At 44.1% G+C, this 24,706-nt stretch overlaps 1 protein-coding gene across 1 annotated transcript in view; it reads right to left on the reverse strand.

Moving 5' to 3' along the window:
- LOC111950332 (SPNS lysolipid transporter 2, sphingosine-1-phosphate) overlaps window positions 1-23,516 on the reverse strand; it is a gene marked incomplete at its 5' end in the record, with an annotated part of 47,763 nt that extends 24,247 nt beyond the window's left edge. The window contains 7 exons of the mRNA XM_023967828.2: window positions 1,630-1,728; window positions 2,868-2,933; window positions 5,915-6,104; window positions 6,245-6,397; window positions 6,759-6,901; window positions 14,820-14,886; window positions 23,341-23,516. Coding sequence (XP_023823596.2) covers window positions 1,630-1,728; window positions 2,868-2,933; window positions 5,915-6,104; window positions 6,245-6,397; window positions 6,759-6,901; window positions 14,820-14,886; window positions 23,341-23,516 — 894 coding nt within the window. The remainder of the gene's footprint in view (window positions 1-1,629; window positions 1,729-2,867; window positions 2,934-5,914; window positions 6,105-6,244; window positions 6,398-6,758; window positions 6,902-14,819; window positions 14,887-23,340) is intronic.
- Between the last annotated feature and the right edge of the window lie 1,190 nt (window positions 23,517-24,706).

A 24,706-nucleotide genomic window follows, 5' to 3' on the forward strand; every position in this document is an offset into this window, starting at 1 on the left:
ATTTGATGTTGTTTTGACGGACAAAAAAAAAGGCTTTTCTTTCAAAAACAAGGACATTTCTAAGTGACCCCAAACTTTTGAACGGTAGTGTATATACTCCCCCCCCCCCCCCCCCCRRCTTAAATAACGGCTGTATCTGCTGTTCCACAGCCCCGTCTGTCACTGTTCCGCCTGTCCCCAGTGAATCCCCAGGCCTGAGTTTAATTCTCTAATCAAGACCAATGTTACTTTCGCTGTTGGCTCTTACTGTACACTGAGCCTGAGGGAGGACGGTAGAACAACAATGTAAATATCTACCACTACCACTAAGTAGAACAAGCTTTAAGAGCGCTTTCTTTTCTCTGAACCATTTGCTAAAGCCAAAGCGTGCATTAAACATGAACAACTACTGCAGGTTTAGAGGTACAGCTTAGAGTAGCACTATAACCATTTGAATATTGTGTGAGAGATTCAGTACGGGAGATAACTGAACTCCGGTGAAACCACCTCACTTCATGGCATAAGGTCAAATGAAGCTTTAGAAGCACATCTATGGCTAATAGTATATGGTGTAAGTTATTCCGTATTGGAGGAGATAAGGAACTTATTCAGACCGAGATAGGCTACTCTGGGCAGTCCACCTCACCCTTTACCCCCTGCCACACGTATTTAGGCATGTGGTCATTGAGTGGGTATAACCTCCCAGCTCCAGGGCTCTCTCCCAGGTCGACCACAGTACAGCATACCATGCCGAGTAGAGGGGCACTTCCATTGGGTTACTGTTTAACTTGGAAAGTGCTCCTTCGATGCTTTCTCTCCGGAATGACTGGAATGCCAGTAGGCAGCTAGAGGTGAAATGTGTTTCCCCCCCCCCTTCTGTAATGGACCTGGAACGGTATAGTAATGTCATGGACGCTTGGCATATCTCTTTCATCTTGGTGAAACGTTCAGAAAACACGCCCGGAACTAGTGTCATCATGGCCACTGATAGGATGGTATAGGAGCGGGGCCGAAGCTATTGTCTATGCAAGGATGCAGTGTAAGGCTGGGCATTTAGGAGACCAGAGGGAACACTTAAGAGAGCAGTGTGTGTCCTTGAGAATGTGAGTGCCAGTAAGAGCCATGTTCTCTGGTTCGGACTGCTAGTCATAATGGTGTCCCCGTGGGAACTGGGCTTACTGGGAAGTGGGTTGGCAGAAATTAGCGAACGACTGGCAAAGTGAAGTCACACCTCTGTTCACTACTCGTCCCAACGGGAGGTTTGTTAAAAGCTGTTGTGGTACCAACCTCGTTTAACCTTGCAATGGCATAGTTAGACAAAGGCTACTAAAAAGCATCAAGTGATGAGTGAATAGAGTGAATGTGTACATATGCAGTATTGTATGTAACGACCTATTCATTCACCCTACAGGACCAAGTAACTCTCACACACAGTACTTGCATATAAATGTACACACACGCAAAAGCATGCATACACACAAGTACACACACACACACACAACACACACACACACACACACACCACACACACACACACACACACACACACACACACACACACACACACACACACACACACACACACACACACACACACACACACACACACACACACACACACAAAAGAGAGGTAGAGTAGAGGTAGTTTACCAGGCCTATGAGGTATGGGCTTCCAGCATCCCCCAGGAGATGGGAAGTGAAGCCCTGGAAGGCAACCGCTGTGGCCCTCCGAGTGGGGATGACAACATACTGCAGAGAGATAAGATCAGATGAGACTTGACTGGCTTCTCGAGCAGACATTTATTTAGCTTCACTGTCACGTAGGAAAAAATATATATATCGTCAAGGTCCAAATTCAATCACATACGATATAACACATCATCACGTGACAGAGAGAGATGGAGAGCGAGTTGAAACGAGGGCAGAAGTGGTGACTAGGGATGTAGAAGGACGGATCTATCCATCACAGGAGGTTGGTAGGCACATTAATTGGGGAGGACGGGCTTGTGGTAAGGTCTGGAGCGGTACAGGTGGAATGGTCTCAAATACATCAAACACATGGTTTCCAGACATTATTATGAGCCGTCCCCCCCTCAACAGCCTCCACTGCTATCCATACGTCCATCCATAGTAAAACAACAACAACTTCAGGAGACCTCAATTATGCAAGTTCAGTCCACCTCACTGCCAAAGACCTCCAGGCTTGTCATCTCCAGTTAGATTAGAACTGTGTGTGTGTGTGCGTGTGTGTCTAACACAGTAGTCCAGTAAGTGCTGTATGGGCCTCTGCTCTGCAGCTGACTCTCCTCTCCTCTCATCTCCCCTCTGCAAGCTAACTCACCAGTGTGTCTATTCTAACTGGCAGATTCATGAGTCTGGCTGGTCCTTTCACTTCACAGGAAGTCCCATTTCATTTGGCTCACACGTGCAAACAAGTTCGAAGCTACCCTCCTCGATCGTTGCCTTGGGACTTGGGTTCAAATGCTATTTGATACCTTTTCGGATAAGTGTGGTGTTAACATTTAGCCTGCCTGGAGTTCCAAATGGGTGGATTTGACGTTCTGCGACGATTGTATTGGCTCCATTGCACCAGGCAAGCTCAATTAAGTAGTATTTGGCCTGTCCGAAAAAGAGCTCTCCCATGCATTTTGTCTTTCCACGAGTGGTGTACGCATCATGCATGGTCAAGGGCATAATTATGACGACGGAGCCCCATCCGATATATACAAGCTCCCCCGTCCCTGTTACAGTCACGCATTTCATAACTCAAAATAAGAAACTCAGATGGCACCAGAAGAGATAACCACCATTTATTACAGTAGTGTAGTATTAGAAGATTCCAGTGGTAGGCAACAGAGGATAAGTGTCGTTTTTTTCTCAGTACGTACCATTAAAATGTCCGCCGTGATGGCCCAGTTCAGAAAGAGCAGCGTTTCCCCTATGAAGATACAGACCTGAAAAAGAGAGAGAGAAAGAAAGAAAGAAAGAGGGATATTAAATACCAACCATTAGGACTGTCTGATCTGAGTTTCACACTGCACGGACTAGGCCACAGCCAACGAGAGTGGGAAAAAGCGAAAGTCGAAAGGTGTCTCTTCGCTTGCAGATATCGGAAAAACACAGGGAATTAAAATGCTCCAGTTGCTGTGGTCTGTCTGAAAACATGCTATTACGCTCTGCTCACATTATACAGGAATGGACTGCTTCATTCTCTGCCATTGAACTGGGGTTAAGTATACAATTGCACCCTATTCACTATATTGGGAATAGTGTGCCATTTGGGATGCGAGCCTAGGTGTTCGACCTCTGAGCAGGGAACCAGTGCAGAACGGTATGGAGAAAGTGGTTGCATCACGAATGGCACCCTATTCACTTTATAGTGCACTACTTTTGGCCAGAGCCTTATGGGCCCTGGTCAAAAGTAGTGCCGTATTTAGTGAGTACACTCTTACAAAAAAGGGTTCCAAAAGGATTCCCCGCCTGTCCCCATAGGAGAGCCCTTTTCGGTTCCATGTAGAACCCTTTCCACAGAGGGTTCTACATGGAACCGAAAAGGGCTCTATCTGGAACCAAAAAGGGTTCTACCTGGAACCAAAAAGGGTTCTGCAAAGGGTTCTCCTATGGGGACAGCCGAAGAACCGTTTAGGTTCTAGATAATACTTATTTTCTTCTAGGAATGTAGGAGTCTACTTGGGACGCAGCCAGTCTCTGTAAATGTCTGTCAGCGAGGCTAGTGTATATTCCTCAAGTGGACAAAATGTTCTCACTCTTCTGGTCTCACAACAACAGATCAACTCAACAAGGGCTCTCACAAATTAACAACCATCGAGTCCATATCCCTGGCTCTCACTTTGTAACGCTAACTTAAAATACAGATATTGAATAACATAGAGGGACTTGACATTCAGGAGAATGTGTACATAGTCTCCTGACATCTGTAATCAAAGCAAGCCCTGAGCAGCTGGCAAGGCTGTGTGGCGACACAAACGCTTTCTAGTAATGGATCCAGAGAGATTTGGTTGCGATAGAATCCAATGTATCGCGGTGGGCAATGGAGGACTGGAGGATCTATGTCCAACTGACACACACACACACACACACACACACACACCACCACACACACACACACACACACACACACACACACACACACACACACACACACACGGGTCTAGATTGACACTCTGGGTCTGGAAGTAGTGCAGACTGTTAAACTGCCATTCAGACACCGTGACTGACACACAGCCTCCTGGGAAACAGAAACAGAACCTCAAACGAACTCTCCTCAGATCAGCCGGCCAGCCTGCCTGTGAGGCAACAGTTGTCTGGATCTAGACTCCAAATCACACCCCAAACAGACAGAGAGACAGACATGGCTGCTGTGCCCTGCCTCACACCACTGGGGTGTCACTATCTTCAACACCACATCTGTCAGTGCTTAGCAATGTAACTTGAGTTGTCACAGTAACAGCCAGCATTAAACAAGAGGATATTTAATATGTACAGTTGTCTGGATATATCAGCCATGAATACTGCCCTGAACTCCAAGCCTGTATCATACCTCTCTACTGCTGTTTGTCTGGCTGCCCTGCTGCCAAGGTGTCCTCATATCTCCCTGAAATATGCTACCTCTCTATGGAGGCCTGACACATAAAAATGTAGGGCAGACCTGCTCCTGACCTGTAAAAGTGAACTCCTGTTGGGATTGTTGACTTCATATGAACCCACACAGGGCCCTTGTAAATGGGCAGGAGGCACCTAGCCAGGCAAAGAGGCACACTGGTCTGTAAATAATGACTAGTCTAGGTTACTCTGGGATGGCTGTCCTCAGAAAGAAGCCATCTCTTAGTCTAGTCCCAGATCAGTTTGCGCTGTCTTGCCAACTCATATGCGTAACACTGGCCATAGGGGGTCGGCAAGACAGTACACACAGATCTGGGACTAGGCTAGCCATCTTTGTCAAGGCCAGGGGTTTATACTGTGTCTCTCAGGTCAAAAGGAAACGGACCCACAGGCCAGGGGCCCGCGGTGCCGCGGTGGGAATGCACAGGGTGTTTGCGTGTTTAATTGCCATGTAAAGCAGGAAAGAGTGCAGCTTTTAACAATCGCCGCTCCGGACAGGAACAATGCACTGTGGCATTTTTTTTTGTGTGTGACTCACGGAGAACACATTTTTCGCTCTTATCGGAGACAAAAGAGTAGGAACTGACTTTCAACAACCTGAGCAATAATAATGACGGACATGGAAAATATCCCTATTCCCATAAACAGGTTGGTTTGCACAGTCTTCCAGACAGAGAATGTGACCCTGTGTGCCACTGGAATGTCTGGCCGTGTATTCACAAAGAGTCTCGGAGTAGGAGTGCTGATCTGGGCTCAGAGGGGTATACTACAAAGCAGGATCAATGAGATAGCCAGCTAACTTTGATCGACAACCAGCAATAACTATTGATTTTCCTGGTTTATTAAGAAAGCTAAACTTAGAAGATGTGTTTTTGGTTGTTCAATCAATTAGACCATGCCCATTTCAAGCTTACCTTTCTACAATATAAGACGTTTTCCCCCAGAATATTTCGGCAAGTTAGCTGGTCGATCCTGCTTTGTAGTATAACCCTCAGGTCTCCCCTGTCCATATAACCGTATTCATGATCATCGGAAAAGGTGAAACTGATCAAGTCGAATGTATTAAGTAAGGTCTTTTTTTAACATCAGTAGATGTCACAAAGTGCTTATACAGAAAACCAGCCTAAAACCCCAAACAGTAAGTGTAGAAGCACAGTGGCTAGAAAAAACTCCGTAGATCAGAACTCCTACTCTGAAACGCTTTATGAATACAGGTCCAGGCAGTAATGGTATGATGCATATTTGAAGCGAAGACAGTAATGGCGTGATACATGTTTGTGAGTAAAGACAGATTTGTAACTAGACCACTCACATAAGCTCCTATGATGCTCTTCTTGGCCACAACGAAGATGAGGCAGACGAAGATGGCTGAGCCCAGCATGCTGACGGCACACACCAGGGGGTCCGCCCGCTCCGTCTTCTGACGACACAGGCGGGTGGTGGCCGCCCCGATCACCACCCCCAACAGCCCCGTAACACACGTGATCGCACCAAAGATCAGACTGCACAGAGACCAGGGGGAGAGGTGGGAGAGAAGCAAATACATTTCAGATCACTGTAACAAATTGTTATTGGACAGCAAGAGGCTATAAATGAATCAGATCAGGTGAATAAAACGGAGAACTCAAGAGTAAACTCTGACCTGTCCTTGCTGCTGCAGATGTCTTTAGTGCAGGCCTCTGCAGTCTTCTGTACCACCTGAGCCCTGAACAGGTAGAGAGGGATCCACATGCCAAATGCCCCCGTGGCAAACGACACGGCAGCAGACGCCAGAGAGGAGAAGACATAGCTACGGCTAGAAGGGAGGAACACAAACAACACCATTTTAGATAGTTATTTATTTACCTGCAGTATGCAATCTCAGATGCTGAAGGACAAAAGGAAAGCCTAAACAAATATTTTTTTTATCTGATCTAGCAGTATTTCTCTCACACACACACACACACACACACAACACACACACACACACACACACACACACACACACACACACACAACACAACACACACACACACACACACACACACACACACACACACACACACACACACCACACACACACAGCACCACACACACACACACACACACACACACACACACACACAGAGAGATAAGTAAAGGTACAGCAGATGAATGGAGGTTAACTGAGGTTTTACTTCTTGGCCAGGGCCTTCATGTCACAGAGCCAGGAGGTGCGATGTTTGATGCGCCCTCCTAGCTGGTCAGCATGGCCTCTCTTTGGCTCAGGCACGAAGAACAGGATCAGGGTCCCTGCTGTCATCCCCAGCACTGGAGATACCTATAGACACAACACAGTGGCACAGTGGCATATGAGGACAGGCATCCCATACTGAAGCCTACAGACACACAACACAGTGGCTTATGAGGAAGTTACTGTGCCTGTAAGAATACCAGACACATATAAAAGGCACAGATACAGGATAGCGCTGTAAGGAAATGTGGGAGGGATGTCTGGTACCTACTTTGCAATGTCAAAATAACAAGCGCTTTTATAAGTGCATGTGAGTGACTGCAGAGCGGTCCTATTGTGTCTTGCGATATGCTTGGTGTCCTGTACAAGCCCTCTAGGTCTGATAGTGTTCTGTGTGTGTTTAGGGGAGGGAGTCTTTTTCCACTCAGAGCTCAGTTCTTTGTGTGATATGTGCCGTTGCAGCTACTAGTCTCTCTGGCAAGCCTCTATTATCTCCATCATCTTTTATAAGGCTCACTGCAGTGAGCAAACACACACACAGACAGAGAGAGAGAGAGAGAGAGAAAGAGAGAGAGTGTGTTTGTGGGAGTTGTTTGTCATTAGGCTGGGTTGCCCACATGAAAGAGGTGAGAATACACGCAGTATTCATGGAAGAAAAACCAATTCTGTCTGCCAGATTAAATCCACCGCCAATTTTTTTTTACGGCTTGTTGTAGAGGCACATCTGTATTCGGAACCAGCCGGCCGATGCAGTATGTGTGTGTGTATGTTTGTGCATGTCTGTGTGTGTGTGTGTGTTTGTGCGCCTGCCTGTGTGCATGCCCGAGCACGAGTGCATGAGCATGTTTTCGTAGGATTTTTTCATGTTCTCCAAATATATAACAATCTGCAGCAGCCTTACCGCATAATTCAGTATAGAGGACTGTATCACTGCCTACTGAGGTGTTATCAGTAATAAAGACTGTTTCCTCTGCTCTGTCACATGAGAGTGTTCCATCTAATGCTATGATACATCCTCAGTGCCACAGCCAGTCCTGTAGCGCCTCAGCGGATAGCATGAAGCAGTAAAGTACAAAACCACAGACAGCCAGAATCTCAAATAACAGGTTGTTTTTCACAAGTCCACGTGCACATTCTTGTCTTGTTATCATATGATAATTGATTGAGATGAAAGCGGGGCCTTGTAAGTCACTATGGCCTCCGACCCTGACGCTATGCCAGTGGAATACCTCGCTGTAATCAAGAGGTCAAGGGTCAGGTTGCAGGTCCTAGTAGGTCTTTCCTGCCGAGTGTGGGAGGGTTAGCTGTCTAGCAACTATCTTCCTCCCTCCTTTCATCCATTTTTCCTGCCAAGAGTGTGAGGGTTGGGAGGGTTAGGCCCAGTGTATGAGGGTTAGCTGTCTCCGCCACTACTCCTAAATCCTCTCTATCCATCCATCTTGAGGGTTAGACGGTAACTATTCAGAAACTCTCTCTCACTATAGTACTGTACATACCTTAACTATACACCCCTTTCCTGCCCAGTATGTGAAGGTACGTGGGTTAACTATTGAGCAACGCCGCTATCTATCTCTCCCTCCCTGCTAGTTCTCTACCTTCTCTATGTCCCCCTCCATCCATCCCTCCCTCCACACCTCCAGGAAGGCAGCCAGTCCTGAGCAGCTCCGGGGAGTGGAAAACAAGCGGAAAGCGGTGCAAAGTGTTTTTTCCTCAAAGCAGGATATGGCTTCTGGTAAGAAAGGCTTTTCATGTGTTTGTTGTTTTTCTCTGTCCGAGCAATGGACGACTGGAGGTGATTAATCATTTTTTTTCTCTCTCTCTCTCTCTCTCTCTTTATTGGAGGGTCAGCGTGACAACTTCGACTGGAACAATCCTCATGTCCCTCCATCCCCACGACACTTAGTTTTCCAGACATGTTCCTACTCCCTCAAAGCAACGGGACAAATGGATTTCCCGTTTACCCAAGGCAATAGAGCTGTCATGTCAAACAATATTTTATATGTTGGTGTTCTGGAAGGGATGGTAAATGCCCTCCTTAAATTTTTCCACGTAACATTCGGTCCTTGGTGATTGTTTTCAATGTCAGGCGACCTATAAATGTTAATGTGAGGAGGAGCTGTCACGTAAGGACTTTAACTGGTCAGACTCATGGCAGAGGCCTCCTCCAGGACTACTGGTATGGGCTGTTGTAGGATCTGTTAACTGTGCTATCTGACTGTTAAAATGTTATGGTAAGAGTCCTAAAGTGTTTCAATTGAACTATGCAATCCAATTATGGGAATAGGAGTTCTAGGGCTCGAACGAACCTAACACAATAGTAAACCTTAGCGCTGGCGGTAGTATTATAGGGTTTGGGGGTGTGTCAGAAATATTGTAGCTATTCAGAAACAGAATTATGGGCGCAGTAGCTGGCGGTGGCACGAAAGGGCTGGGTGTTGATGAATAAACAAGTTGTGGGTGTGTCGAGGCCCCTCACTGGCCAATCAGCACGTGCTCCATGGCTAAATATGTGGTTGCTTCAAGTTGTGTATTCACAGTCTTTTATGTACTGCATTGTCATCAACTCCAATTCGAATGTTAGCCTATTATAGCATTTTTACATTTGACATTTTAGTAATTTAGCAGATGCTCTTATCCATCGCGAGATAGTTAGTGAATGAATCTTAAGACAGCTAGGTGAGACAACCACATACCGCAAGTAAGTCTATTCTCCCTCAATCAAGAAGTTATCGGCAAAGTCAGTGCTAGTAGGAAAAGTCAAGAAAGTAGATGGCCCTAGCTAGCAAAAGACAGTACTAGACAAACTTGTTTTATAGTTAACACTCCTGGAGAGAGCAGGGGTCCTCCAGCTACAGATTATAGTCTAGTTCGCTAAATAGCCTGCCCCATATTAGCTAAATATGATATGTTTTCAGTCCACATTGATCTAATTGCATTGCTTCAATATGGAAATACATTGTTAAACACACAGTGCAGTGCATTCAGAAAGTATTCAGACCCCTTGACTTTTCCCACATTTTGTTACGTTACAGCCTTATTCTAAAATGGATAAATTGATTTTTTTCCCTCATCAATCTACAAACGATACCCCATAATGACAAAGCGAAAACAGGTTTTTAGAAATGTTCGCAAATGTATGAAATATAAAAAACATATGTATTCATACCTTTTGCTATGAGACTCGAAATTGAGCTCAGGTGAATGCTGTTTCCATTGATCATCCTTGAGATGTTTCTACAACTTGATTGGAGTCCACCTGTGGTAAATTCAATTGATTGGACAACCAGGCACACACCTGTCTATATAAGGTCCATGTCAGTACATGTCAGAGCAAAAACCAAGACATGAGGTCAAAGGAATTGTCCGTAGAGCTCCGAGACAGGATTGTGTCGAGGCACAGATCTGGGGAAGGGTACAAAAAAATGTCTGCAGAATTGACGGTCCCCCAAGAACACAGTGGCTTTTATCATTCTTAAATGGAAGAAGTTTGGAACCACCGAGACTCCTCCTAGAGCTAGCTGCCCGGCCAAACTGAGCAATCGAGGGAAAAGGGCCTTGGTCAGGGAGGGGACCAAGAACCCGATGGTCACTCTGACAGAGCTCCAGCGTTCCTCTGTGGAGATGGGAGAACTTTCCAGAAGGACAACCATCTCTGCATCACTCCACCAATCAGGTCTTTATGGTAGAGTGGCGGGACAGAAGCCACTCCTCAGTAAAAGGCACATGACAGCCCGCTTGGAGTTTGCCAAAAGGCACCTAAAGGACACTCAGACCATGAGAAACAAGATTCACTGGTCTGATGAAACCAAGATTGAACTATCTGGCCTGAATGCCAAGTGTCACGTCTGGTGGAAACCTGGCACCATCCCTATGGTGAAGCATGGTGGTGGCAGCATCATGCTGTTTCAGCGACAGGGACTGGGAGACTAGTCAGGATCGAGGGAAAGATGAACGGAGCAAAGTACAGAGATGAATGATGAAAACCTGCTCTAGAGCTCTCAGTACCTCAGACTGGGGCGAAGGTTCACCTTCCAACAGGACAACGGACTTAAGGACACAGCCAAGACAACACAGAAGTGGCTTTGCGACAAGTCTCTGAATGTCCTTGAGTGGCCCAGCCAGAGCCCGGACTTGAACCCGATAGAACATCTCTGGAGAGACCTGAAAATAGCTGTGCAACAACGCTCCCCATCCAACCTGATAGACCTTGAGAGGATCTGTAGAGAAGAACGGGAGAAACTCCCCAAATACAGGTGTGCCAAGTTTGTAGCGTCATACTCAAGAAGACGAGGCTGTAATCGCTGCCAAAGGTGTTTCAACAAAGTACTGTGTAAAGGGTTTGAATACTTATATAAATGTGATATTTCAGTTTTTTATTGAATAAATTTACAAACATTTCTAAAAACCTATTTTTGCTTTGTCATATGGGGTATTGTGTGTAGATTGATGAGGAATAAAATGATTTTAATCAATTTTAGAATAAGGCTGTAACGTAACAAAATGTGGAAAAAGTCAAGGGGTCTGAATACTTACTGAATGGCACTGTAGGCTGTAGCATTCACACTGATATACGGGCTAGGCCTACTGTAAATTGCAGTCTGGACATGGACACGCCAAACATAGCAAGATTAAATTCATTAGGCTATTGATGAGGCCTAAAAAGATGTAAGTGTATCATTTGAATTAAATTCTAGTAAAAACTAAACAACAACTTGTTTTAAATAGGATAAATATATGTCTAAATATAGTTACAGGCACTATAATTGCTCCCCGTGGGAATATAATACAGACAAGGCAACTTAGACTATGTAAGGTTTTACGCACATCCAAACTGTTCACAGTAACTGGGTAAAGATCCAACAAAAAACGATCAATCTGTTTTTTTAAACAAACAAGAACATTTCTAAATAGGATTGGGTCACAACCACAGTATCATAAATTGCATTTCTCGTTTCATGAGCATAAGGCAATGTGTGCACACGTAGGCCTAAGGGCTCTTCAGCATGAGGCATGGTTGTTTGTTCTATACATTGAAGATAGTTTATTAGTATACACTAACCCTACAATATGCCTAGCTATAACAAACATGTAGCCAATTTAGGTCTTTTTTTATTGGCTTCAACAACAATATTCATCTACACACATTGCATTCGCATTTCGAAAAACGAACTGCATGTTCGAGTCCTTGCCAATTGGACATTGCACAAACGTTATAATAAGATTATCCTACCATCACCTTGATATGGCCTGGTTAGTGCCTTTATCACGTGAAAGGTAAACAAACGAACAGGCAAATAGCTTAGGCTACAAGCGGATTCAGCACCAAGGACAGCAATGCGGAATTCCTGTGATTTGACAGTTCGGTCCAACAGATGAAAGTTGAAGATGCATTTTGTTTTTTTATGATAAAGGAAAAATAATAAGCAGGCTATTGTAATAACTTGATGTTCCTAAACAGACTTCCTACAGGTCACTGACACCTTTCATTCAATGGGCATCGCACATAGGCCTAATGAGTCCAAACTTTTCATAGACGCTGTGTGGCCAAAAATAACATCCAATATATATATATAAAAATGGGAATGTCTGTTGACTGCTTTGCTGCTCATGATATTTATGTTATAGATTGTCCTGTGTTTTATATACTTTTCCACACTGTAAGGTTAGAATAATAATGTGAAATTGTGAACGATGATAATACCCTTTTAGTGTAAGAGCTGTTTGAAAAGACCGCCTGAAATTTCTGCCTGTTTTGGTGGGAGGGAGTTTTGGCCTTCCATGTTGACATACCCATGCGGTAAAATACTTAATAGACCAATAAGAAAGAGAGTTCCAAACCTCTCTGCCAATAACAGCAATTTTTGCGTTTTCCCATTTTCACTCAGACCACGCCCAGACAGTCCTACTAAAATTCTTGCTTGAGAAATTGCTCTTTGCTAAGAAGCTATTTTTGATCATCACAATTGAAAACGATCACAGTAAGGTACTTAATTGTTACCCAGAGATGATTTGATATTGAGATAAAAACGATAAAACATTGGTTGTAGGCTACTGATTAGGCTACTGCGCCTCAGCTGGCAAAACGTATACCATAACCAATTGCGTTACCGCGAAAACCAGCATTTGGCGAGTCTTAAATATCACCAGTAGCACTGCTTGAAATTGGCACATTGGCACACGTTTTAAGGACACACCTCGAATACTTCCACACCTCCCTCAGCACAAGCGAGCTGATATAAGACAGGAGAAAAGCAGAGCGCTGGCTCTTACAAGTCGAAATTGCTAAGGGACATGTGTTTGACACTAGCGCCACCTTAACAGAGGCCCCTAGTGTTTCAATGGTGGTGAAGTAGCAATAAAGAAGCGCCATGACAAGAGATCTTCCCTGGTTAAATACATAATATGCATATGTATGCCAAGCGGGAAAAATCATTTCCTCTTTATGACATGGCTCATTAAGGTACATAATTCCAGTTAAATCCAACTAATTTAGTCKGATGAATTACCTCATGTTGCTAAAATGAGCTTTTGATTTAACAGTATACAGTTTGCTATTATTGGAGTTCCATAGGGTATTCGGTGGGCCAAATACCTGAAACAAGTGTCTCTTTGTGGCAGGCCAAACCTCCCCCAATGCACCTCCTCCCTACAAAGAACCCACTAAGAAAGAGACTGTGGCCAGGTTAGAGAGACCCTGTTATGTCATTAGAGTGGGATTTCATATGTCACTGGTAGGAAGGACCCCTGGGACCCAGAGGGTAATGGAACATTAACGTGTTTTCAGCCACTGAGATCAGGGTCAGGAGCTTCTATAAGCTTTGGGGTTTTGTCCCGAATGGCACCTTTTTCCCCATTAAGTGCACTACTTTTGACCAAAACCATATGGAACCTGGTCAAAAGTAGTGCACTAAATAGGGACGAGGTTGCCATTTGGGACACAATAACCTTGAACTACCATAAAAATCAACCCTCTCATTTTCTAGTGTCAGCGTTGGTCGTCATCTTTCACTCATCCATTCAGGGTTTCATTAAGTCAAGCGATGCCTTATCAGGAGTAACCAAGGTGGCCAAGGCAGATAAACAGAGGCATGATGTGTTTGTGTGAGTGAGTGGGTGTGTATACAGTATGTGCACGAGTGTATGTGCATTTCCTTAAGCCCCCCTTCTCTGATGTCACTAGTAAACCCCCTCACCCCTGCCCTATACTATAGGCTCCCTGCAGAAGTGTGTGCATCAGGAGAGGACATGACGATGATGATGATGACGACAATAAGGAGGATGATGAGGGATAATGTCATGATGATGATGCTCTTACCCTGCCCCATACTGCAAACCCCCATCTAGTGTGTGGCGGGGGAGAACTTGCGTCCGCGTGTGCCATCGCGCGCATGTTGATTTTGTCCCTCCACACCAGACGCAATCAGGACACGCAGGTTGAAATATCAAAACGAACTCTGAACCAACTATATTCATTTGGGGACAGGTCGAAAAGCACTAAACATGTATGGCAATTCAGCTAGCTAGCTTGCTGTTACAAGCTAATTTGTCCTGGGATATAAACATTGGGTTGTTATTTTACCTGAAATGCACAAGGTCCTCTACTCTGACAATCAATCCATAGATAAAAGGGTAAACTGAGTTTGTTTCTAGTAATCTCTTCTCCTTCAGGCTTCTTCTTCTTCTTCGGACTTTATATGGCGGTTGGCAACCAACTTTAAGGTGCATTACCACTACCAACTGGACTGGAGTGTGGACCTCAGTTCATCTTTCAATCACCCACGTGGGTATATGCTCCTAAAAACCAATGAGGAGATGGGCGAGGCGGGACTTGCAGCACGTCAAGCATCACAAATAGAACCAAGTTCTATTTTAGCGCCTGTATACGCAGACGCTCGTTGACGCACGTGAGCGGTGCAATGATTGAATAACATGTATGTGTACATTTATTTTGCAACGCGAGCGGTGTGGTCAGTATGCAAGGATGAGGTGATGATGGTGGTCTTACCCTCAATGCCCAGTGCCAGTCTCCTGCAGCCTCCTTTGCACTGGAGCCCAGGATGTAGCCTAGCCCGCTGGAGGAAACAAAGAGGAGACAATAGGTTAGACATCTCTGCCTGGAAAAAGAATAAGAACAATCCAATAAAACAAACCACAATCTACACTATAGCATTCAATAGACCTTTTCTTTCATCGATTTCTGATCACGCTCTCTAACAAAAAGGCTGAGTAGAGTCATAGGAATTCACGATTTACTCCAGAATGACCCACTAAGGTAGACAGATAGATAGCCCTCGCACTTGATAGCAGAGCAGGTTGGATGTTGGATGGCCAGACACACAGAGAGAGCGAGAGAGAGAGAGAGAGAATTCAAATAGGAATGAGTTTCAGAAGGAACAGAGCACACACACACACATTCAAAGATAATGGATTAATACCAATGATGAAATGTCATACAACGTACTCTTCCTGATACACTTTTTTCCCTACTTTTCCTGGCATTGTTATCTGTTTTGGCTGCTGTCTGTTGACTTGCCGGAGGTAAATTATTAACAAGCCCCCATGTTGGGATGATGACCTCAGCTCCATGACTTGGTGAGAGGCTGTCTGAGTGGGGAAGTGTCTGACCTTCTGCCTATGTCTCTCTGCACTGTAAAAAAATATATATGTACAGTACCAGTCAAAAGTTTGGACACACCTACTCATTCAAGGGTTTTTCTTTATTTGTACTATTTTCTACACTGTAGAATAATAATGAATACATTCCAGACTCACATCAAACATCTCCAATCCAAAGTCAAATCTAGAATTGGCTTCCTATTCCGCAACAAAGCATCCTTTACTCATGCTGCCAAACATACCCTTGTAAAACTGACCATCCTACCAATCCTCGACTTCGGTGATGTCATTTACAAAATAGCCTCCAAAACCCTACTCAATAAATTGGATGCAGTCTATCACAGTCCATCCGTTTTGTCACCAAAGCCCCATATACTACCCACCACTGCGACCTGTACACTCTCGTTGGCTGGCCTCGCTTCATACTCGTCGCCAAACCCACTGGTTCCAGGTCATCTACAAGACCCTGCTAGGTAAAGTCCCCCCTTATCTCTGCTCGCTGGTCACCATAGCAGCACTATCTGTAGCACGCGCTCCAGCAGGTATATCTCTCTAGTCACCCCAAAACCAATTCTTCCTTTGGACGCCTCTCCTTCCAGTTCTCTGCTGCCAATGACTGAACGAACTACAAAAATCTCTGAAATTGGAAACACCTATCTCCCTCACTAGCTTTAAGCACCAGCTGTCAGAGCAGCTCATAGATTACTGCACCTGTACATAACCCATCTACAATTTAGCCCAAACAACTACCTCTTTACCTACTGTATTTATTTTATTACTTTATTTTGCTCCTTTGCACCCCATTATTTTCTGTCTCTACTTTGCACTTTCTTCCGCTGCAAACCAACCATTCCAGGTTTTTTTTTTAGTTTTATTTTACTTGCTGTTTGTATTCACTTCACCTCCATGGCCTTTTATATTTTTATTTATTTTATTTATTTATACATATATTTGTTTGCCTTCACCTCCCTTATCTCACCTCACTTGCTCACATTGTATATAGACTTATTTTTTTTTTCACTGTATTATTGACTATATGTTTGTTTTACTCCATGTGTAACTATGTGTTGTTGTATGTGTCGAACTGCTTTGCTTTATCTTGGCCAGGTCCGCAATTGTAAATGAGAACGTGTTCTCAATTTGCCTACCTGGTTAAATAAAGGTTAAATAAATAAATAAAAAAAACATTGAAACTATGAAATATTACATATGGAATCATGTAGTAACCAAAAAAGTGTTAAACAAATCAAAATATATTTAATATTTGAGATTCTTCAAAGTAGCCACCCTTTGCCTTGATGACAGCTTCGCAAACTCTTGGCATTCTCTCAACCAGCTTCATGAGGTAGTCACCTGGAATGCATTTCAATTAACAAGTGTGCCTTGTTAAGAGTTCATTTGTTGAATTTCTTTCCTTCTTAATGCATTTGAGCCAATCAGTTGTGTTGTGACAAGGTAGGGGTGGTATACAGAAGATAGCCCTATTTGGTAAAAGACCAAGTCCATATTATGGCAAGAACAGCTCAAATAAGCAAAGAGAAACGACAGTCCATCATTACTTTAAGACATGAAGGTCAGTCAATGCTGAAAATTTCAAGAACTTTGAACGTTTCTTCAAGTGCAGTAGCAAAAACCATCAAGCACTATGAAGAAACTGGCTTTCATGAGGACCGACACCGGAAAGGAAGACCCAGAGTTACCTCTGCTGCAGAGTATAAGTTCATCAGAGTTACCAGCATCAGAAATTGCAGCCAGAATAAATGCTTCACAGAGTTCAAGTAACAGATACATCTCAACATCAACTGTTCAGAGCCGACTACGTGAATCAGGCCTTCATGGTCGAATTGCTGCAAAGAAACCACTACAAAAGGACACCAATAAGAAGAAGAGACTTGCTTTGGCCAAGAAACACGAGGGACATTAGTGGACATCTGGTGGAAATCTGTCTTTTGGTCTGATGAGTCCAAATTTTAGATTTTTGGATCCAATTGCCGTGTCTTTGTGAGATGCTGAGTAGGTGAACAGATGATCTCCACATGTGTGGTTCCCACCGTGAAGCATGGTTTGGGGGTGCTTTGCTAGTGAAACTGCCAGTGATTTATTTAGAATTCTAGGCACACTTAACCAGCATGGCTACCACAGCATTCTGCAGCGATACGCCATCCCATCAGGTGTGCGCTTAGCGGGACTATCATTTGTTTTTCAACAGTACAATGACCCAACACACCTCCAGGCTGTGCAATGGCTATCGGACCAAGAAGGAGAGTGATGGAGTGCTGCATCAGATGACCTGAGTATTTAAAGCTTTCAAGTCAAAGGGTGGCTACTTTGAAGAATCTAAAACATATTTTGATTTGTTTAAAACTTTTTGGGTTACTACATGATTCCATATGTGTTATTTCCTAGTTTTGATGTCTTCACTATTATTCTACAATGGAGAAAATAGTAAACAAAGAAAAACCCTTGAATGAGTAGGTGTGTCCAAACTTTTGACTGGTACTGTATGTTGATTCAATATAGGGCAACCAGCTGCAATAGGATTGTGAGTTTGCACAACACAATTTTAACACAACATTTTTGTTGAGCAAACTCACAACTCTATTGCAGCTTTTTGCCTTACAATTGTACGTTGAAGCAACCACATTGTTTTCCATAGTGTGTATGACTGTCTCTCTGTCTGATTCTCTTTCTCTGTCTGACTCCGTCTCTCTCTCCGAGACGTCAGCAGTGGGGAAGTAGTCTCAAAAATCTAGACCTAGGCAACAGCAGTGACTACGTCTGGGATTAATGACGGACACTCTTGCTAACGTCGAAAAAAAATGTAATGGGGACGGTCCTCTCCAGACAGACAACTCCCCCGACAAATTACAGGTTTGGGTAGGAGGGGCTTAAAATGTGCGGGGGATGTTTACGCAGTGGTGTAGGGAAGCTGGATATCCCAACTCCCAATCCCTTTTCCTCTACGCCAAACTGACGTTGTTTACATACAGACGTGTAAGCCAAGAACATTGGTACATTTGCGGGAGGCAACCCATCTGTGTAGAGAGTTGTACTCTGCTGGTATGTCTGAACTGTCTATGGTCCCTCTAGGACACCTCTGTTAGGATGTCTGTCCTCACCTCTGAGTCATCAGGATGTCTGCATTTGTCTTCCACGTGAGACACACTCACGTACTGGGTGGAAAGGAAACATTCTTCTTGTGATATGAATACATTCAGAACTGATGATTCAGAATCAGACTGCTGGATACTGTCACTAAGTGACCTAAAGCTCTATTGTCTTTTGTTTCACTCTCAGCCTCTGTATATCACGTTCATTCTCTGTTAAGAGGCTTAATGAGTGTGTCGTGTTAGATTGGGTTTGGGTCCTTGATGTGGACGGGATATGATGCCGTCACTGATCGAAGCTCCAGTAGCTGCTTGTCTATCAATCTGTCACTGTGTGTGTGTGTGAGTGCGTACGGTTGTGTGTTTACAATTCCCGTCGGGATAACAAGCAGCCCATTTCTCATGATGCCTTGTGTCTCTGACGTTTGTCACTACTACACAACACACAGACAGGTAATACTAACGACATGCTATTATTCACCCAGTCACACCTCTGTCACTCTATTTATAAATGCTCATCAGAGCCCAGGCTGGTTTCTGCATCGGTCATTATTCTAGGTGTGTTTTTCAAAGAAGGGCGTGCTTCTTTAACATACAGTACACGTCAATACAATGACAGTTAAGTGAAGTTGTCTGACCGAATGCATCTTTCATTAGTCAGCACCTCACCAGAATGTGTGATCCCACCTGAAGAATGTACTTCATTGACTTGATCAACACATGTCATCAGACAGGAGGTGTTCTGCCTGTTCTATCCGTTCCACAGTAGAACATTAACCATAACCACATGTTGTTCTGAAGGAATTGACCCTAGATCAGATTAGATTACATCAAACCCCCTCTACTCCGAGCTAAACTCTTCAATAGCAGATACGTGCGCGCACACACGCGCCAAACTAATCCCTTCAGTAGCAGATAACATCGCCGTATTTCAAGGACAAAGACAAGAGGGCTCAATTTTCAGCTGCCGTTAAACCAGCGCAATTGTCAAAAGCACGCTTGTTTGCAATTTCGACCTGTTAAAGCTGGCGCTCTTCTATTGTCAAACCCTAGCACCAGGATTGGTAATTGACTTGTTTTTTATAAGAGCTTGCTTGCGCTGAGGTGGGAGGGGTGACAAATATCTGAGGTGCACATTTCTGTATGCGCTGGTTGGGATATTTATGACCACCCGAAATTTGGTTTTAGTGGTAACACGGTTGGTTATCGGATGGAAACGGAAGCGCAGCCAATCCAATGTCAAACAAGAGAGATGTGCCCGTAAACCTATTTAGAAATTTAGAAACATTAAAATAACCTATGTTCGTTTCATTTGATAAAGAAAATCAAGCACAGCGTCCCCTCCTCTCAATTGCAGTGTTTTTCTGTCAAGCCCAATGCATTTGCAAAGTAGTCAAGACTATCGATAATGTCACGCCCTGACCTTTGGTTAGGTCAGGGTGTGACTTGGGTGGGCAAATCTATGTGTTCTATTTCTTTGTTGGCCGGGTATGGTTCCCAATCAGACGCAGCTGTCTATCGTTGTCTCTGATTGGGGATCCTACTTAGGCAGCCTGTTTTCCACCTGAGTATGTGGGATCTTGTTTTTTGTACAGTTACTGTGTAGCCTGCAGAACGTTACGTTCGTTTATTTTTTTGGTGTTCATCTAAATAAAGTAAGATGTAGGCTTACAACGCTGCGCCTTGGTCTCCTCATTCTAACGACGGACATAACAGATAAAGGGCTTGGCTTGTGAGACCGCTTTGAAATAAATCTTAAAAGATCAAGTTTGGCAGCAGCAAAACAGTGAGCGGACATCGTCATGTTATCTATGTATGCTGTACATTATTTTAGCCATCTCCTGTTATTATATTGTAGGCTATATGCATTGATTGGGTAGTTAGTGGCCAAGCCCTCGTCACAACTACAACTTGCTTATTCATCAAAACCCAGCCCTTTCACGCCACCGCCAGCTTTTGCGCTCATAATAACGGCTGTGAAAATAGCTAAAATATTTCTGTTACACCAACAAAACCTATAGCATTTCTGTCAGCGCTTAGATTTACCATTGCGTTAGGTTTGATAAAATAAAGCCCAGAGGGTATAGAGAGGGAAGATAATCAATGAGGGCCAGACAGGGCTGTTCTGATTGACAGGTTTAGATGGGGAGATTATCTGATAAAACAGCCAATAGGATCCTGATTAGCTGAAGTGGATGACCCCTTCAGATGTCCATGTTAGACCATTTTGTCCCCATTTCTCCAGCTTTGAAAAAAAAGTAAATTTAGGCCTAAGGATGAAGAGTTACTGATGAAATAAGGATGTCCCCTTGTTGTCAATATCTGATATCAATATCAAATATGTTTGAACAGTGGTCCACCTATTGCTGTCTTATTGGAAGTGTAGGAAGTCTAAGTTTATACTGGTCCGGACATGTTGGTACCCCGCTCGTCCCATAAAACCAGAATTGGGCATGCGCCATCTTTCTACTGTATCAGGCTCCTTGACTTGGGCGTTTCTCCCCGACCCAACATTCCATGTCACGCACACTTTCTACTTCCTGTGTTCCCAGAGCTCCTTGGGCCAGCCGGGCCAGCCTGTCTGTCTGTAGTGTACCACAGGACCATGGGCCGGACAGGAGACTGTGTGTTGACGATTAAGACCATTAGGAGGGATAGATTGATGGATGGTCTGGAGCAGCCAACAGGGCCATACAATGGGGTTCTTATCAGCATATTAGGCTTTCAAAAGGTTATGAGAGATTCAATGGTCCTCTCTGTCTGGAGGGAGTGCAGACTCACGCAAACATAGGTGCGCGCATACACGCACACAGAGGCACAGGACGGGGACTAGGGGGGGAAACAGTCTACATTGTTGTGCTAAACTGATTAGTGCTCCAGAAATAACAGTGGAGCAGGCTCAGGCAGTACATTTTATTTCCACTGAGTGACTGCTAGCTAGATCATTTTTTATCAGAGTCCACCCAGAGAGTGTTTGGAAAATTGAACACCACCACTAAAACTCATACAGGCATGAAAAATACTATCACCCCTCTAGCTCTGGCGAGGTAGGGTAGGACACCCAGGTTTCGTCACTAATGGCACCCTATGCTCTGGTCAAAAGTAGTGCACTATATAGGGAATAGGGTGCCATTTGGGACGCATCCCTATACTCTTCATAGGCCAAGTTTATAGATTAGGCTATTATGGTTAACTTGAGGGGTTTTACTGAGGGGTGAACCCATTTCCTGTAAACCCTGAGGTCACTTCCTGGAAACGGTCACAACAACCCTGGTAAAGATAAACAATCAGGGGGAGAGTGCTATAGGATGTTTGGGGGCTCTTCACTGAGGCCCGACTCTTTCACCTCCTATTGTTTCTGTTGCCGAGCGATATCAAAAGGCTCAGCATACCAGAACTCCTCAGGGGAAACATTTATGTTCTTTCCTGTCTGTCTCTCCAACTGCATTCAATCTGCCATCGATACTATTAGTTGACTGCATGTAATGTTATATTGGCATTTCCATAATAAAAGGCTGATAGTGTTGCTGGTATTTGCTGGTTTCTCTTTCAAGCACTTCAATGACAGAGCAAGTTCAGCAACTGGGAACTTTTCCTATGAAATGTTGATGCAGAACAAACCGAACATTATATAGCAGTGTTATTATGTTAGCTACATTCGTATCTATCTTAAAATGCACTAATAGGGCGATGTAGGTAATGCTTCAGGTGGCCAAAAGTAAAATGATTGAAAGGACTGCAGCCAGAGATAGCCTAGCAATGGCCTGGCTCTGTGCGACTCTGTGAGACTGCAGTGTGTTTCTCATTCACATAGCGTCTCTCTGTGTGTCTGACTGTAGCTGCTTCTGTGTGAGATGGGAACAAAACAGTGTGCTGCCGCATCATTCAGCCGCATCTCCAGCAGAGGTTCTGAAGCAGTGCACTGTGGGGACTCTCCACAGTAAATAAGCCTAAACTCTGGGTGCCGCTCTGCTCTGCACCACATCCATCCATCCTTCCTTTCGCCGACCGGGACTGAAAAGGCCAGAGATTATTTAGCACTCTGCTGCTTTGTTTGTTTTCTTCCTTCTCTCCGTTTTTCCAACTGAATGAACTGAAAAGGCCAGAGCTTTGTGCTTAATACCCCTTACTATCTAAAAAAAAAAAAAAAAAAATCTGCTGCTTTGTTTGTTTTCTTCCTTCTCTCCGTTTTTCCAACTGAATGAACTGAAAAGGCCAGAGCTTTGTGCTTAATACCCCTTACTATCTAAAAAAAAAAAAAAAAAAAGACTCCCTCTGAGAACGTCTCTCAGCTATTTCATAATCTCTTCTTTATTTAAATCGCTCTCTTCTATTTCTTCCCTTGTTTGCCTGGGTGGGTTTTGTGTCTGTCTGGGCGGGTAGAGACAGACACAAAGAGGCAGACTGGCTAGATGGGGATGTCTGCTGACCTTCAGAGAGAAAGGACGATTTCACTGATAAACTTTCCGTCGAATTCTATTCGCCATGCCTTCCTCTCCTCGATTCCTCTCCCCTAAATGTCTGCGAGCTGACTGTCTGTCTCAGAGATCTCAGCGATTGATATTCAGCATGCATTGCAATTCAAAGAAGGGGGAAAAGACAATGCCCAACTGACATATTCTACATTGAATAGAAAATATTTATTTCAAAGACAGACCATCATCACTATCATCATCACTATCAACATTCACCTCCATTTCCTGTGACAGGTGAGGCCATAGAGATGTTATTATCACCATATTGTGACCATAATCTTATGTTTGGGGGTGGGGGGTGGGGGGGTTGTTCTAAGGGACCACTTACCTTCCCAGGGGGATAGCCAGGTAGAAGACAGAGAGCATCATGGTTCGGCTATTATTGGTGAAGAGGTCTCCGATGATTGTAGGAGAGATGGAGGAGTAGCTGGATTCACCTATCCCCACCAGGCCTCGGGACAGGACGAACAGCCAGTAATACTGCAGAGCGAAGAGAGCAGTACGGGGTTAAGGAAAGATATACAGATCTATCTATACAGAGATGTTGCTTCATAACGGAACACGGACCTGGAGATAGCATGACGTTTTGGGCTTCAATGTGCCTTAACCATCATTTACTCGGGGGTACGCTAATAGTATGGATGACCCTGTGAAACACCTTTCACTGCACCTATCCAGTGTACTGTTTCTGACAATACAACATATCTTATTTTTTATGTTGTTATGCGCTGTGTCATGTTATGCTACAAAAAAATTTTTTAAAAGAAAAATAAAACATTTTATACACAGAGGAAAACCACTCAGATTCACTCCGAGCCACATCACAGAAGAACACAGCTTCCTCCATGTTGTCGTCGAATAGATTTGTTCCTCTCTTCCACACTTCCCTTTCCCCCCTGAATGCTTACTCAGCAGTGTAGCATGTTCATAAATCTGTCCGTGTTGCTGTTAAAATCACGCTTACCAAACAAAGAGAACATCAACAAGGTATATAGGGTGGCGATATGGGCTTCAGAGGCTCTGGAACAACCCTGAGTTCCTTTAAAAAGGTACCGACACTGTGCCAAAATTAGATTAAATTAGAAAGACACCTGCTCTATTTTTCAGGGTCACTAAAATGTGGGAGCTAACCTTTGCCCTCGGTTAGCTGTTTTATAGTAGGCGGAGACAGGAAGACAGAATGACACCCTGCCTTTCCCTCTGAACAACCTGGATTCAAACGTTGATATAAATAGCCATCTGACACGTTGTTAAAAATGTTCCTGTAGTCACATCCTTTAGTGATGCTCCGTGATAGAAATAAGAGTCATCCAACACAGACTATCTCCCCTGAGAGACTTTCATATAATTCCTATGACTCTCGTTCTGTTTATATCCTCCTCTGTCTCACTCGCTCTCTCTCTATTTCTCACACTCTCCGTCTTTATTTTTCACTCACACATTTTATACTTGCTTTATCCTCCCTATCTACACATAGTGGGTCCACTAAGAGGGGATGTGTGGGTGCAGTACGGTTATTAACACTGGTGATGGGAGAATACGCTCAGAGGGGATCCCAGATGATGGGATTAGTGTCTGATGCAGCATGGAGAGAAAGATTGGAGAAAGAGGAGAGGGGGAAAGAGAGAGGAGGGAGAGGGGGATGGGTGTAGAAGGAGGAGAGAGAGAGATGTGGATAAAGAGACAATTATGGA

The sequence above is a fragment of the Salvelinus sp. IW2-2015 genome, linkage group LG23 (assembly GCF_002910315.2).
Source record: "Salvelinus sp. IW2-2015 linkage group LG23, ASM291031v2, whole genome shotgun sequence".
NCBI lineage: Eukaryota > Metazoa > Chordata > Actinopteri > Salmoniformes > Salmonidae > Salvelinus > Salvelinus sp. IW2-2015.